The sequence below is a fragment of the Notamacropus eugenii genome, chromosome 3 (assembly GCF_028372415.1).
Source record: "Notamacropus eugenii isolate mMacEug1 chromosome 3, mMacEug1.pri_v2, whole genome shotgun sequence".
In the NCBI taxonomy this organism is placed as follows: Eukaryota; Metazoa; Chordata; class Mammalia; order Diprotodontia; family Macropodidae; genus Notamacropus; species Notamacropus eugenii.
The window spans coordinates 283,849,580-283,866,011 of record NC_092874.1 but is presented as its reverse complement, the minus strand read 5'-3'; the positions used below and the strand labels follow the sequence as shown (position 1 = coordinate 283,866,011).

The 16,432-nt window shown below is 41.5% G+C and overlaps 1 protein-coding gene across 8 annotated transcripts in view; it reads right to left on the bottom strand.

Moving 5' to 3' along the window:
- Positions 1-16,432, bottom strand: part of ANO4 (anoctamin 4) — a 415,424-nt gene that overhangs the window by 101,272 nt on the left and 297,720 nt on the right. For 4 of the 8 annotated variants that reach the window (XM_072655688.1, XM_072655690.1, XM_072655694.1 and 1 more), the window contains 3 exons: positions 15,927-16,027; positions 12,017-12,061; positions 183-314 (listed from right to left, as the gene is read on the bottom strand). In XM_072655688.1, coding sequence (XP_072511789.1) covers positions 183-314; positions 12,017-12,061; positions 15,927-16,027 — 278 coding nt within the window. The remainder of the gene's footprint in view (positions 1-182; positions 315-12,016; positions 12,062-15,926; positions 16,028-16,432) is intronic. The other 4 variants (XM_072655689.1, XM_072655691.1, XM_072655692.1 and 1 more) reach the window with 2 other exon arrangements.

The following is a 16,432-nucleotide window of genomic DNA, read 5'->3' as shown; positions in this document are numbered from 1 at the left end:
CATCTGGCTCATGACTGGCTGCTGTACTTCCAGCCTGGACAAGGAAGAGAGAGGACCAATCGCAAATTAAAAAAAAAAAGAAAAACAAAAAATGAGTGCCCCTTCTCCCACCCCAGCAAGCTCTAGTGGAGGGGAATGCTCTGTCCATGCTCATGGAGAGGCTTTTAACCAGAAACACTCACTGATGGATCCTTTGCTGACTGAAAGGGGCAGTGTAGCAGTCATTTTCCTCCAGGTCTGGCAGTGTCTCCTTGTCCAGTCTCATAGGCTTTCTAGGTAACCATCCTCGAAACCTGCTTATTTGTTTATCGATCCTGTGGTACATGGGAGGCAAGATCAGACAGGAAAGTCCATCAGCATGACCCTGGGATTCCTCAGTGAAGTCATAGAGGCTCATTCAGACTATATCTGAAATGCAAACACCCCACCCCCATTCTCCAAGGATGACCCAAGGCTGTAACAGCCAGACAACAGCCTCTGAATGCCAGCCCTTTTAATAGGCAAGTTATGATTCCACTTACATAGTACCTCCAGCCTTCCACAGCACACAGCCTAAAACAATCTCATTTTATGCTTGGACTCTCCCTACATTTCGATTCTGTGGGCATCTCTGATGAAAATTCAGTATGAGAAATGAATGACATATCACAAGAAGGATGATGACCACAAATAATTGCTGGTGTGCCATTTGAAATAGAATGTTATATAGCAACAGGACATCCTGGCCATGGGACATCATGGCTATAAAATATACTGCAGCATCGTGGCAATGGAACAGAATGGCAGCATCATGTTGTAGACATGGAATGTTATGGCCATAGAATGGAATGTTGTGACCAGCAACAGAATGTCACGGCAGTGCAACGTCATGGTCAAATATCAATGCAATGGAACATCATGGCAGTGGAGTAGTGAATGGTAGAATGTCATGGCAGTAGAATGCTACAATGGTAGGATATCATGGTGGTAGAATGACATGGTGGTAGAATGCCATGTCAGCGGAATATTGCTTCAATAAAATGTTGTGGCAATGGAGTATTATGGTGGCAAAACGTAAGAGCAGTAAGATGTCATGGTGGTAGAATGTCATGGGAGTAGAATGCTACAGTGGTAGAAGTCATGGTAGTAGTGTCATGGAAGTAGAATATTATAGCGGTAGAAATGTCAAAGCAGTGAAATGCTGTGGCAGTGGAATATTATAGTGGTAGGATGTCTTGGCTGCAGAATGTCATGGCAGTAGAAAGTCATGATGGCAGCAGAATGTCACGGCAAATCACAAGAAGCAAATAAATTCTTTCACTGCAATCTGTTACCCACACTGACTTATGTGCCCCAAGTGGTCCAGTAACAGATAGAGCTGGTGTATTGATTTTAATGGCCCTCTTTTTGAGCTGAAATTGCAGATCTCATGGAGTCATGGTATGTTATGAACTTGGACATCCTCGTCTGGAAAACGTATTTACTAATGCTCTTCGTTCAGAGAAAATAAACATGTCCCCCAAATGAACTTCTAGGCAAGGACTGTGGGTCACTTGGGAGGACGAGCCCTGGGTTGTGCTAACTCAGCAGCACATTAAAGAAAAGGGACCTCGCAGAGAAGACCAAAGATCACGCATACTAAGGCAGAGCTCTCAAGAATGCTTTGTTCCCCTCTGGGAGTATCAGCCTGATGGCCCTTCCTTTGCTCCTCTGGTCCATAACACAACAAGGACAAAGTCAGGCTTTAAAGCACCACGATTCTAAGTTATATCTGTTCAAAAGCCACTAGAATAATTGACAAGACACCACTGGACCTTTAATGCAATGGTTAGCATCTCTTAACATTTGTCCTGTGCTTTTTCTTTTCCAAACTTCTTTTTTCCCATTTGATCAAATCATCTTGATGTGAGGAAGGTGAGGACAGGTATTATTCCCATTTAAAGAAAGACTGAGTCAGTTGATAGAATATTTATTAAGCGCTTGCTATGTGATGGAAACTTTTTAATGAAGAGAGCCCTCCAAATGCAGAATGGGCTGCTTTGAGGAGTGGGGTAGGGTGGGCTCTCTTTTATTGCACATCACCAATCAGATGCTGGATAACCAGTCAATCAGTACCAACGAATAACTACTTATTAAGTGATCACCCTGTGGAGGATGTTTTATAGGGGACCTCTGTTCTAGCCTGGATCAAATGAAATAGACTCTGAGGTCCCTTCCAACCTTCTAAATTGGTAACTGACCGAAGGTCATGCAGTTAGTTAGTGACTCAAACCAGAACAAAAGCTATGGCAGTAGAGGGGAGGGATTTCTGTTATCCCCTTTATTCAACTGTAAGGTCCTTGATGGCAGGGACAGTTTTTGTTTCTTTTTGTATCCCCAGCGCTTAGTATAGGGCTCTGCACACAGTAGGTGCTTGACAGATGCTTGTTGATGGATTGATATCTCCTACACCTCTATCCCATTAGAATGAACACTTCTTGGAAGCAGGATTATTTCATTCTTTGTGTTTATACCCCCAGTGCCTGGAACAGAAGGACTGTGACTTCACTGGCACAGGGAAGTCCTCTACCAATGCATGCTGACATATTCTTTGTGACTTCCAGATTGAGAGAGTTGCCCAGAGCACTGAGAAGTTAACAGGCTCTCCAAGGGTCACATAGCCAGCCTGGGTCAGAGGCAACACTTGAACTCAGCTCTTCCTAACTCTCAGGCTGAACCCCTGGCCACTACATCACACTACCTCTCAAGAAGCAGCTAACGGTGCCTGTGAACTGACTGATGGATCTCCTTTCCAAAGACTTTCAAAATGCAAGGGATCCTCAGTCCTTTCTCCATCATTCAAAGGGGAATAGGAACTGACAGGCAGTACACTTTTAATATTCAAAGCTAATAGATTTCTAATCACTACTGCCCTAGTCTCACGGATTTTCATTCTAAAAAGATAGTTACATCTTGGAAAAAAACAAAGGAGAGAGAGCATGGAATGGTGGGAAGAATTCTGGCCTGAGGGTGATGGGAGACTTGACTTGGAAGCCAAGCTTGAATACTTGCTGATGGTGTGACCATGGGCATATCACTTAATCTTTTTCGTTACTGAGAAAATGAGGTTCCCTCCATCATATGCTGATTGTGAAGGTCAAGTGAGATAATGTATGTAAAGTGCTTTCCAAGCCTGAAAGGGCTAGAAATGTCAACTATTACTGACATCAGCTCACATGTCATCTTCTATGTGGCCCCTTTTCTGATCCCCCTAGCTACCTGTGCCTTCCCCTCAAATCACCTGGGACGAACCAAGAGTAAGCCTGTGCTCTGCCCTTCCTATAATTGGAAAATAATTAACAATCATTAATTAAGCATTTACTATGCCCCACGTAGTGGGAAGTGAAGTAGTCTCTGCCTTCAGGAAGCTTACCTATATACAAACTGGCTCATCAAGGAGCCTTAAACAATTCTTAGCCTTATACCACGAAGATACTGGAAAACTCATGAAAAAAAAATAGAACATTTGCCCAAAGTATTCATTCAAATATACCAACAGCAGCTAGTGATATCCTATCCTCTCTCACCTATTCATATAATCTGAATAAGATAATAATATACAGACTTTTTGTCATATCTGAATTTGGGATCATGGAATCACGGAAGGAAGGAAAGTCTATTATGGAGCTAGGTCTCCAATTTTGTTGGTCTTTTGGTCTACAACCACTGGTTCATCAGCATAAGGAGTTCCCTTTCCCCTCAATGCTGATCAGCATCCCTTCCATGACTTAGCTTAGAGGTTAAAGGGCTCCTTCTGGCTCACTCAGCCAATGGGTGTCAGAAAATGGAAGTCAAACCCAGGTCTTTCTGACTCAGGGTAGCTAGATAGCACAGAAGATAGAATCAGGAAGAGTCATCTTCCCGAGCTCCAATGTAGCCACAGGCACTAGCTGTGTGACCCTGGGCAAGTCACTTCACTCTGTTACTTCAGTTTCCTCATCAATAAAATGATCTGGAGAAGGAAATGGCAAATCACTCCAGTACCTTTGCCAAGAATATCCCTCACAGAGAGTTGGACATGACTGAAACAACTGAGCAACAACTTCCTAACTCTGAGGCCAGCCCCCTATCCACAGTACCACTAAGGGCTGTTTCTAACTCAGAATACTAGTGGACATAAGCAAATTACACCAATTAAAAAGAACTCATTAAACCAGGGAAACTGAAATTTTCAAAGAGAACAGAAAATTCAAGGGGAATAAGGAAGAGGCTGATGAAAAATGATCAATGAATTGGAAAAGGAGGGGGGAGCTAAAAGATGGTGTGGAGGAAGCAGAGGGAGGGCTTTGAACTTGGGACATGAAAGGATGCCACATGGGATGCTGACTCGGGCACACTTTATGACAAGAGCAAAGCAGATGTGTTTAATTTAGAGTCAGATAACACAGTACTGTTATCATTCATAACAGTGGAAACAACAATGTGAGAGGTAGTATTTTGCACTATGGAGAGTGCAGAGGACTTAGAGGCAGAGATCTTGTATTCAAATCCTGTCTCCGATGACTATGGGCAAGTCACTTCCTTTGGGCCTCAGTTTCCTGCTCAGTAAAATGAGAGGGCTGGACTACATAGCCTCTAAGGTCCCTCCTAGCTCCACATCTGACAGCTCTATGATTTTATAAGAAGCAGCTGTGACCTAAGGGAAAGAGAGTTGTTGGACCTAGAAAGACCCAGGTTCAAGTCCTGTCTACCATATACTGGTTGAGTGACCTTTGAGCAAGTCTTTTAAACTCCCAGGGCCTCTGGGCACATCCCTAACACTACGGGTTACCTCACAGGCTTTAATCTTTGCTGCTGGAGGGAATTGTTCTCACCTGGAATTCTCTGCCCCTAAGTAATCACAGGCCCATACATATTACCGATATCATTAGATAATCTCTGTAAAGTGCCTTAGTACAGTTCATAGCACATAGTAGGTCCTTAAGGCTTATTCTCTTATCTCAGCCCCACCCCCGAAAACAACAACAAAGTCATTTCCAAGTTTTACAGGTCCTGAGACGCTGGAGCATGTTCCTAGTGGGGAATGTGAAATCTCCTTCTGTAGAGATCTTAAAGAAAGGACCACATAACCATTACAAATCCTGCCTCATGTGCCTGTTGCCTGTATGACTTGGACAAGTCATTTCTCCTCTTGAACTTCAGAGGGAAGAGTAAGATTTGATAAGTCATGGTCAGCTCTGGGCCAGTTATCTTAGGATCCAATTCATTTACAAGCTACATGACCTTGGAGGCTATACTCAGCGGCCTCTGAGGTCCTTTCTGGTTCTGGCTCTGATGCTAAGATTCTACGTTTTTCAGTTCTGGAATAGTTTTGTCTGAAAGCAGAGGAATGCCATACGTGACTTTTCAAAGTTCTTTCTAGCCCCTGAATTTTAAGCTCCTATGGGAAAAGATTAACCTGATTCCATTCTCCCTTCCCCATTCAAAATCTCTCCTAAAGCTCTGATTTGGTTACTACTGAGCGAGAATGCAAACATCTAGGCTATGGCTGAGAAAGTCCCTTTACCATGCTAACTTCCACCAACTGAAATTTTGGCTTTATTCCCCATAGGTGAAAACATGGGGGAAATTCTTAGTGCACAGAATGTCCTAAAAGTCTTAGTACTGAAGTCTAAAATGGCACTCAGACTTTTGAGATACTCTGTACATTCACAGCCTCCCTCATCCTCTTTGTGAGTTAAAGTCTCCAAGCTGGGACATAGTAGAATGACCCCTAGGCAAGGAATGGAGGCTGTATGGCATGTTAGGACACTCCACTGGGAGTAAGGAATCATATATTTTAGTCCTGGCCTGGACAGCAGTTATCCATTGGACATTTAAACTCTCTAGGCCTCTGTTCCTTCATCTGTACGTTCTATTGGGTTCTAGTTCTAGAGCTAGAAGGGGCTATGAATAGCCCATGCCCCATCATTTTGCAGATGAGGAAACTTCTAGTTAAAGCTATGGAGGCATCATCTGGACTGCTTTCTGAAAGCTTGTACAGAGCGAGAATAAGCCTCTGCCAGGTCCAGAAAGTTTGTTATTAGTTATTTTAACAACACCAAAGTTTTAATTAACATTATCAAAAGCAATAAACCATAATTAATAGAAACAAATTCCTACTTTATATTGCAACATGGATTTGCATTCAGAAGACTTGCTACCATGAAAATAAATTTCTCTCCTTCTACATCCCAGACCTGTAATGTATTGCAGACTATATTCCTATGATTTAGAGATTAAACACCTAGTGGAAGTTCTCATCTGAAAATCCCTTAGGTACTATAAAGTTCAAGAGAAGAAAATAAAACAATTTCATCTGATCAACATTTTTTTTGTTAAGTGGTTCTTTTTTTCTAGTACCTTCAATGACAGATTTAGGATAAAAGCAGAATTACAACCCAAGTGGGGCTAACAGGGCTTTGTCCCAGAGTCCTCAAATTCAGAAGGTGCAGACACTTAAGACAGACACCCTCCAGCTCAGAAGAAGTCACTTTAGTAAATGAATTACCCTACCCATTCAACTGACTTGTGTGAATTACTTCTCATGTTATTTTCACAGAGTTGATCTGAGAGCAGCATCACACTGCTTGCCCCAAATAACAAAATTGCTAGTGGTAGCTCTGGACCAAAGTTAGTAAATTCACTGACACTTACTACTTGTGTGAACCGGATCAGGTTACTCCATTTCATTTTCCTTGTCCATAAAATGAGAGACAGATTAGATCATCTCTGAGATCCTCTCTGTTTTAGATCTATGATCCTAGGATTCAGTATTAATTCTAGTCTGAAAGATGACTGATAACATGCCACTGTTTTTAGTGTCAAATTCTTTCATGTGACTAAGGAAGAATTTTCTACCGAATAGCCCAGAGAGAAAATAGCAGACTGCCAAGTCACATTGGGTCTTAACTTCTACCCAGATGGAAAATATTTTGACTTTAGGTCTGGCATCATTAAACACGTTTCGTGGTAGCATATAAACCAATCAGCTACCAAGGAGATTAGAGCAGCCCAAAGGAATTTACTGATATTTATTAGATGCTTTTGTGAGAAGCACAGGGGTAAGCAGTCAGCAAACAAACACTGATTAGGTTCTTCCTATGTGCTGCCCTGTACCATGGGGAGACACACTGAAAGATGCAAGGTACCTGTCTTTTAGAGATTGTTTCCCTGGGGGTTTCACATAATGATTGTATCTTACTTGTTCATGGCACCTGTTGGTGACAAAGCATGTGCATATATTTCAGGTGGCTTATGTAAAAGAGTACAGTAGTTTAGCTAGTAGGGTAGTAGAATCAGGAAGATTCGGGTTTGAATCTTGCCTCAGTCACTTACTCAGGCATACAGCCTTGGGCAAGTCCCTTCTCTTTTCTGACACTTAGTTTTCTACTCTGTAAAATTGTTGGATTTAATGATCTCTAAAGTCTCTTTCAGCTTTGAACTGAGGACCTTAAGATCTCATTTGAGCCTTGTTCATTATCTCCATTTTACAGAGGAGAAAACTAAGGTTCTGGAAAGCGATGCGTTGACCAAGACCTGGTAGAAGGGCTCTGGGAGGTCTTTGGCTGAGCAGTTCCTGGTGGACCTGGTAATGAGACTCGAACTTAGATAAGCTGCTCCCAAGACAATATTTCCTCAATAGGCTCATAGTAGAAGGCTTCCCAATCATAAGATCATGGGATCTCAGATTCAAGAGCTGGAGGACATGTCAGAAGTCAGCTAGACCAATCCCCCCATTTCACAGAGGGGGAGACTGATGCCCAGAAAGAAGTGATCCTTCCAAGGTGCCAATAGTCTTAAATGCCAAAAGCATGACTTGAACACCAGTCAATAAACATTTATCAGGTACCTACTGCTTGCTAGGCACTGGGCTAAGCACTAGTCTGAATCCAGAGTCAGCTGGCATCATAAGCTTCTGCATTGGCCTCCTAGTCTTTGAGAACCCAGGGTCTCCTCTTATACCCGCCATATGGACTCAATTAGGAGACATAAAAATGACTCAGGCATGATTTTGGATACTCCTCCTTTTAACCAGGTCAGAGAATGGGAGATATTGTAGAGTCATGTTTTTGATTTCTGGTTTGGATATATAATAAAGCCAAAGGAATTCTAGAAGGTATCCAGCCAAAGTGAACTGTACAAACCCATGAGTGAAGCCAGCTTATACTGATCACAGTCAGATACAGGTGGAGCTGGGTTTCTTTTTCCTTTCCTTTGGGCCAAATCCTCCCAGGTCCCACCTACTCCTTGGATGCAAAGACCAGGTCAATAGGCTACTGTTTCAGGAACTAAGAAGTAACTCACTGAAGAGTCAAAGGCTTTTGGAAATATAGAAATTTATTTTTCAGACTAGATTGAAATCTACAACTTAAAAAAAATTTTAAGGCGAGAGTGGGGCAATTTCTCTATTTAGTCACTGGCCAAAGTTATTTGTCACAGATCAAATAGGGAGGAGAGGAGTGTGCCCGAAGTGTGGCACAACAGAAAGAACCTGGCTCTGAAGCTATAGGGAAGGAAAGTAAAGAGACTCTTCTAGCTCCTGCTGTCTCTAGGATAAAATAAAATAGAAGATCCTATGCCTGGCATTCAAGTCCTCTGCTGTAGAGAACCCTGACCTGTCCTTCCTCCTCACTCATCTCCATGGGTTCTCCATTCCTGCCACACTGGCTTCCCCATTACACCTTAAACATTTGCACAGGTAGTTTCCCACAGCTGGAATGAACTCTCCTCTCCCCTCCACCTAGAGAATACCTAGCTTCCTTTAAAAGAAGAGTGACTCTGCTGCTACCCTTTAGAAGAGACCTGGGGGTCCAAGAACGCTCTCTCCCCATGTTAGTGTACTAGCCCTCTTAAAATGACTTTGGCCTGCTATTTCATATTTGCTAGTAGGTATATGTCTTGTATTACCCCCAATACAACAGAAGCTTTGTGAGAGCAGGATTGGTTTCATTCTTATGTTTGCATCTCCAGGACCTGGCATAGAGCAGATAAGGAAGTATAAGATAAGGGTCATTGTATGGATCCAATGAGATAACACATGTAAAAATGCCTTGTAAAATTTAAAGCATTACACATGTCAAGTTATCATGAGGCAACCATCAGGTGGCATAGTGAACAGGGAAGTGGACCTGAAGTCAAGTGATCTCGAGTTCAAATGTAGCCTCAGAAACTAGTTGTGTGACCCTGGACAAAGGACTCAAACTCTATTTGCCTCAGTTTCCTAATCTGCAACATGGGGATAAGTAGCATCTATCTCCCAGGGTTGTTTTGAGGATTGAACAAGATAAAGATTGTAAAGCTCTTAACACAGTGCCTGGCACATAGTAGGGACTTTATAAACATTGCTTATAATTATTTTTAAAATTCTGGTTAAATGAAAAAGCCAAAGAAATCAGCTTGGGAGAGTGGCAATCTCTCTCCTCTTATAAAAAGATTGAATGAGAGTGTTTTAAATTTCATTATGGTGTGGGAAAGGCAAGTCATGATATTCGCATCCAACCAGGCTTCTTTAATGAGGAAGACAATCTATGTGAGACCTACAAAAACAGATAGACCCGAGGGGGGTGGTGGTGGACATATGTAAATGTGGGTTCAAAATAAGCACTTGGTTGAATGATTTTTTGATCAATTTTCAAATAGTTATTTCTAGTGTCACAGAGACCTACAGTCATGGTGACTCCAGCAGGTACTAAGTTCTATTCTAACAGAAACCAGGACATGCTGGACTGATAATGGCTGGAGAGATTGGATTAGATTTCTTTTTCCTTTCCTTTGATCCAATTTTCCCTTCATTTGTCTTTCAGAGACACTTAGGATTTATCTGTTAGCATTCTTTGGCTAGAGAATTACTGTTGGGTATATTATTGCGTCTATGACCCGAAATGAAGGGTTAATAACCAGGGACTTATTTTACACTGTGTGTGTGTGTGTGTATGTGTTTGTGTGTGATACTCATGTCATTGCCTCCTTTCTGTTTATTTCTGGGGAATATACATTCTCCCTTCCCCCACTTTCCAAAGTTAACTCTTGTCCTAATCTCATTCCTTTCTGCTTCCTCCTTATACCTTAATCTAAACCTCAGTTTCTCCCTCTCTCCAGGTGCCCTCTGCCTCCTTCTGCCCACAAACAGACTTAAGTTTTCCCCAGAATAAATTGACTTTTCACAATCCCAATACTTGAGCATCCCCGTTTCTTTCTCCTTCTCTTTCTTGTTCCTTCCTTGCCAAATTTCTAGTGGAAAAAATTGTCTACACTTATTTTCCCTCAATTTCTACTCAATCCTTAGACAAAGATGGGCACAGAAACTGTGATTTCATTGGTGTAAGGAACTAAGACAGAGGAAAACTCACTCTACCAGTGGCTGGCAGCAGTGAGTTTACAACTTGTATTTTGAGAGGTGCTGATGGGGACTGAGAGGCTGTATCTTCGTCAGGGTTGTCCAGCCAGCAGATGGGGAGGATGTCAAGGTGTAAGAGAGAGTGTTTTCTCGTGCCCTGGATGTTTGAATCACTTTATTTTCTTTTGCTTTCAGTGTATACTATAGTCCAAAGAGCCTGATCTATTTTAAACTGGACACAATCTTACTGCGAAGGGGGTGAAGGATGGTGACCTTGACCAACTCCTCTGCCCAAATGCCTTTAAGGGATCAAATTCTTTTATTTTACTGATAAGGAAACCAAGTCCCAAGTTAATGACTTGCTCAAGACCACTCTTCCTGGGAGATTTGAGATATGAACCAAGGTCTTCTGACACTTTCTCTAGTACTCTCAGTCAAGGTGCCTCTTTTATCAATGAGTTCAAAGAAATTCCAACTTAATTTCCTTGGATGCCAAACTCCTGCTTTGGATGGCAAATATGGGATCAGGAAGCCTGCTGCCTAAGGACTAATGTGGCTTTGTTAAGAGAGACTCATCACCAGACTGACTGCAGAGAGATGGATTTTTCAGCCACAACAATTCTTGCAGACCACCTACCATATGGTAGAGGAGTTGTGCTCTGTGTATTACACTGATAACATCAGAGATCCTTAAAGTATTGAGACAGGCCAACTCTCCACAAAGCATTGAACAAAGTTAATAGTTAAAGAGAATTCTATTAAGCTGTTCCACTAAGAAGCATCATTATATTAATTGAGGACAATGTAGACCCCCCCCTTCATGTAAACATATAACCAAAACAACAGTGAGTCCCCAAACATTAGACTGAAATGAACTACTATATTTTTCAAAAAGGACTCATTAATTGTCAGACTAATTAACTCACTTGAAAGGAGAACCATTGTGATCCTGAAATTAAAAGTCTCTTTCTCTAATGCTTACCAAGAGAGCCATAAAAGAACACCAGTCCATCACTCCATCACCCTCCCCCTTTCTTCCCTCTAACCAATCAGAAGAAACAAGCTTGGGGAGGATGTGGGGTATTTGCAACATTTGCCCAATACAGTGGTTCTCACAAAGAGGATGGGTTCTGTCCTCTGCCAAAGTTATCTATTTGCCAACTTTATTAACAAGTAGCTCTCAATTTGAGATGAGAGCATCTCATAGTGAACCAAACCGGGACAATCAGTTTATAAAAGGGTTGTCGAATACAGTTTAATCTGTTTCTATTTGGAACAGCTTTCATGGACTTCAGAGTAGAGGAGAAATGATTTTAACTGGGAGGAAAAAAAGGTATTGTTCAAGCCAAAAATGTTAAAAGCTTTCAGAATGGCAAAGCACCAATTTATCTGATCCTGGGCACTGAAAAACAAAGTTTTCCCCCAAAATACACTTGCAAAATGAACTAAATTCCTACCGAGTGTGGAGGACCAGCTTGTGCAGGGAAGACTTTGAGAAGGTCCATTTTTATCTTTGCTCCCTTTCATGCCATTCAGAGATAAGTCCTTTATCAGTCTGGAACTTGGCAGGCTTTCCCATGTGGCAACTACCCATCATCCCAGCTTGTAACCTCTTGCACTTGTTGACTCCCCCAGCCAGTGGGCCAGTGAAGATCCACCTGGCTAGAATAGGTTACTAACCTGCTCATGAACTTGTACCGGCGGGGCAGGTAATAGATTTTTCTCCTGGAAGAACAGCAAAAATGAAGCCAGTCGAGAAGAAAACCCATCGTCAGTTAGAGTTTGAACTATCAAGGAAGGAAAGGAGATTGAAGATAGAAGCCTGTAAGAGGTGGAGGAAAGAAACTAAAGAGAGATTAACAGTGAGAACTTTCACAGGCACTTGGGGCAAACACTTCCCAAACCACACAAGCTCATGGAACTGTTTTCATTGTTTCCTCATCTCCACTCTCCTATTTCTGGGCCTATGGCACGTGGGAAACAGGATTTAGAGCTAGCTTCCTGGGCCTCAGTTTCCTCATCTGTAAAATGAGACGGTTGGCTTACATTGCCTCTGAGCTCCCTGCCAGCTCAAGATCCTTTATGATATTATGGACCTGTAAGGCAAGCACTTTCTGAGGTTTCCCAGAAGTCACTGGGGTAGTAAAATGGTGTGGGTCCTGAAGATAACTACCTTAAGAAATTAGCTTTTCTCCAGGGAAATGCAAATTCTGGGTCAGGCTTTCATTTTAAAATAATGTAATCTTATGCCAGTTGACCCTGATGGAATTAAACAGGGGGGAAACTCAGGAGTTCAAGAAAGTAATTAAGTCAAACTGCAAACTTATGAGTTGCTGCATTACAAGTTGTATATATGGCTTTCCCTGGAGGAAACTTGAGAGACATAAGAGAGAGATAGGTGAGAGAGAGGGGGGGGAGAAGATGGGGGAGGGAGGAAGAGAAAGAAAGGGGGGAGGAGAAAGGAAGAGAGAGAAGGAAGGAAGGGGAGAGAGACAAAGAAAAAGAGACAGAAAGAAAAAGAGAGAGGGAAGGGAAAAGAGAGAGAGAGGGAAGGGTAAAGAGGGAGAGGGGAGAGACAGCGAGAGATTCTAGAATCCGAATGTCAAAGTGTTTAATAGCATTCTTTTCAGTACAATGCAGATGCTTTATTGAAATGTGGTCTCCTGCTCCTAATTCTGGCCATCATTCACTGGGGATTTTTGTTTTTTAACCAAAGCAGTTTCAATATGTTCTCAACTGCTCCTGATCCATCTCGCTTCTGGAAAATGAAGGCTGTGCTCCACACAACTCATCTTGAATATTTAGGCAGACTTGAGGATCTTCCACTGCCCATAAACATGATTCAGAAGCAGATTTTATTGGTAATTTCCTACACTAAAAGCGATTATGCTGTTTTTCCCTTTGTCTCGCATACTCTGCAGAGGTGATAAATCAAAGGCGACTGAACTTGGAATTTCAATGTGCAGGATGCAGGAAATCATAACTATATGTAAAAGTTGATGTAGCTTTTAAAACATAGCTCCAAGTGGATGCTTGCTTGTTATATTGAAACTATTTTCAATGAAAACTCTTCCTCTTGCATGTGTCCACGTTCCCTTCAGAAAGCTAGAATTCTTTGCCTGCCAGGAGAATACATGGGCATCATGTCATGCCCATCACTGCCTGTTAACAACCCATGCTTTTTCCCACTCTGGATGAACATATCAACCCAGCATTGTGAAGGGCCAGAAATGGCCAGGTCATGGTTTGACTTGTAATGATCATTTTCCTTTGAATTGTTCATGCCAAACTAGGCTTAGGACAAAGAGATAAGGAGGGGTCCTAGACAAGTAAATGAGTCTGGTCCTTTAGGGACTCATCCCTTGTGGTCCTAGGGAAGGTCTTAATAAACTGTTGCTAAAACAGTAAGACTTTTCCAAATAGCAAAGAGACAGCATAGAGTAGAGGGGAGGAGACACAGACTCTGACATAGACTGTCTCTGTGTGACTTTATCCATTTAGTGCTTGAGCCAGTTCTCTAAGATCAAAGAAAATGGATCCATTTGCATTGGTAGAGATAGTTTCCTCACTACAGAAATCTCTATATTAAGGCAACTATAGGTCTGGTGGGCCATTTAAAAAGTGGTTCTTAACCTTGAGTCTGTTTAAAAAAAACTATATTTTTATATAATTGGGCAACTGGTAGATAGAGTGACAAACCCGGAGTCAGGAAGACCTGAGTTCAAAATCCTGCCTCAGGCACTTACTAGCTCTGTGATCCTGGACAAGTCACTTAATATCATTGCCAAAGTTTGTTCAACTGTGAAAAGGGGAAAATAATAGTTTGTATCTCACAGATTTATTGTGAGGATCATATTTGTAAAGGGCTTAAGAAGCTACAGCAATGCTATTACTATTATTATTATAAGTGTTATCACTGGTTATCTTTTTAATCCCATATTTTATTTTATACATTTTAAAATACCATTCAGGAGAAGAGGTCCATAGGCTGCAATAACTTTCCAAAAGTTCACAACACAAAAAAGTTAAGAACACTTGAAGAAAACGGAAATAATTGGCTTTCTAGGTTTCAGTACCTACGTTCTGCACCAAAGGTAGTACATTTTCTGGCACACGGTCTGGTGGTATTTGTATTTAGTGTGGGCAATTCTTTCAACAAATGTTTCAGGGAGATTAGTACGTAAAAATTTGTAAAGAATGATTGGCTTCAAGGTAAACAATTTTTGGAAATCCAAGAAATGTCTTTTTTTTTTCTCACTATTTAATGTATGCCTTAAAAAGCCCAGGGCTAAAGGACATGATATAAGACAGGGAATAAAAATGAAAAAAATAAGTCAGTAGAAATCAGGCATTTTCAAAACTGATTTTACCTTCTTTTTTCACACAGCCTTGATGCTCATATCTGTTTCATGGTATGCCCAATTCTCCACAGCTCATTAAACTGGGGGCCTGTAGGCAGTGGTACCAAGAACACTTTGTTCCTGCCTTTAGGCTTGGTTTTGTGGGCGGACAAATAGCAAGCCAGCAGACTGAATCTTTCATTCCATTAAAATTGACCTTAGAGTCAAAATCGTCCTTCACTTTTGGGAACTGTCCCATAGGGACTCCTATGGTTCTGGGCATTCATCCCTTGAAGTCTACTGCTTCATCCACTCTTCTTTCATAAATGAGGATCCCCTTTTTTCACCAGGGGCAAACAGAGAATAAAAACATGGCTGAATCAAACAGAACGGGCTTTTGGAGATAACTAAGTTAACCATGCATAAAACATTCTCAATTCTCCCTTGAATACCATGGATTCAGTATCCCCTGAGCATTCTATGATCTGACTTCAATTTTTTTTTTCATTTTTTTCCCCTACTAGACCTGCAAAACTGATGTCAGGGGCACAGAGAAGTTAAGTAATTTTCCCAGGGTCTCACAGCTAATATATGTCAGTGGTGGGACTTGAACCCAGGTCTTCCTCATCCTAATGATGCATCTCTATGCAATAGCATACCATGCTGTCTCTTACAGTGTGGATACTTAAAGCAGTAGGTGACTCTTTGAAGGACTCGCTAAAGCTAGTGCATTATGGAGTTGGAATTCAAGATGGTGTCTATATCTTGGACAGATTCTTTTGCAGATATGAACTAAAGTTTTTGAGTGTGCACATGTGAGTGTGTATGTGTGCGTGTGTATGTGTGTATAGCTTGTGGCCTGTCATTACATTGATATCAATAGGATGACCACCTGAAAGCACCAACTCATCTTAAACAAATCTTAAAAAACGGGAGCTCTTTAAGATGAAAACAGTACTTGAGAACAGCGTCTTTCTCACAAATTGCTCATGTATGAAATAGTAAAGATTCTCCTACAGAGCAAGTAATTCACCACTGACCATCTAACTTCTTTGCAATTTCTAGAAGTATGAAGTTTTCTTTTTATATATTAGGTACTAATTATTTCCCTGATTATTTTTCCCTTGACTATTGGCACCCAATAACTTTTCCATCTGCATATTTTTCTGAGTTTACTAGAAGTAGAGAATGAAACATTAAGTACAAAGAGAAGCAACAAAGAGAAAGAGGAGAAAGTGTAGTAACCTTACCTGAAAGGCATTCTGACATTCATGACTTCTGCATATCTGCCTAGCACCTCCCAGGGGGCATGCAATTTCACGAAGATAATGTCACTATTAATGACAGAGGACTGAAAGAAAAAAAAAGATTGAGTATTTCAAAGTCATTTAGGGCTTAATTTGGGATGGAATGGGGGAAAAATAGCATATGTAGGGCTTCCCTACTTAGTATCCATATCATTCTCCACTGATCATTAGAGTGGGGAGAGAGATGGCCAGAGCATCTATACAGTGCTTACTATGTGCCAAGCATGGTGCTAGTTGCTGGGGTTCTTAGGAAGACACATTATCCTATCCCAAGTCAGTGTTGCAACATGCATTCCAACAGGTTTCCTCATGAGATCATAGATTTAAAGCTGGAAGGAGCTTTAGAAGTCAAAAGGTCCATCTCCTTGAGTAACTATAGCGGGACAGGGGAGGTATAGGATCAGCCCTGACACTTTCATTCCTGGCTGGTGAAGCAATGCAGGTTTGCC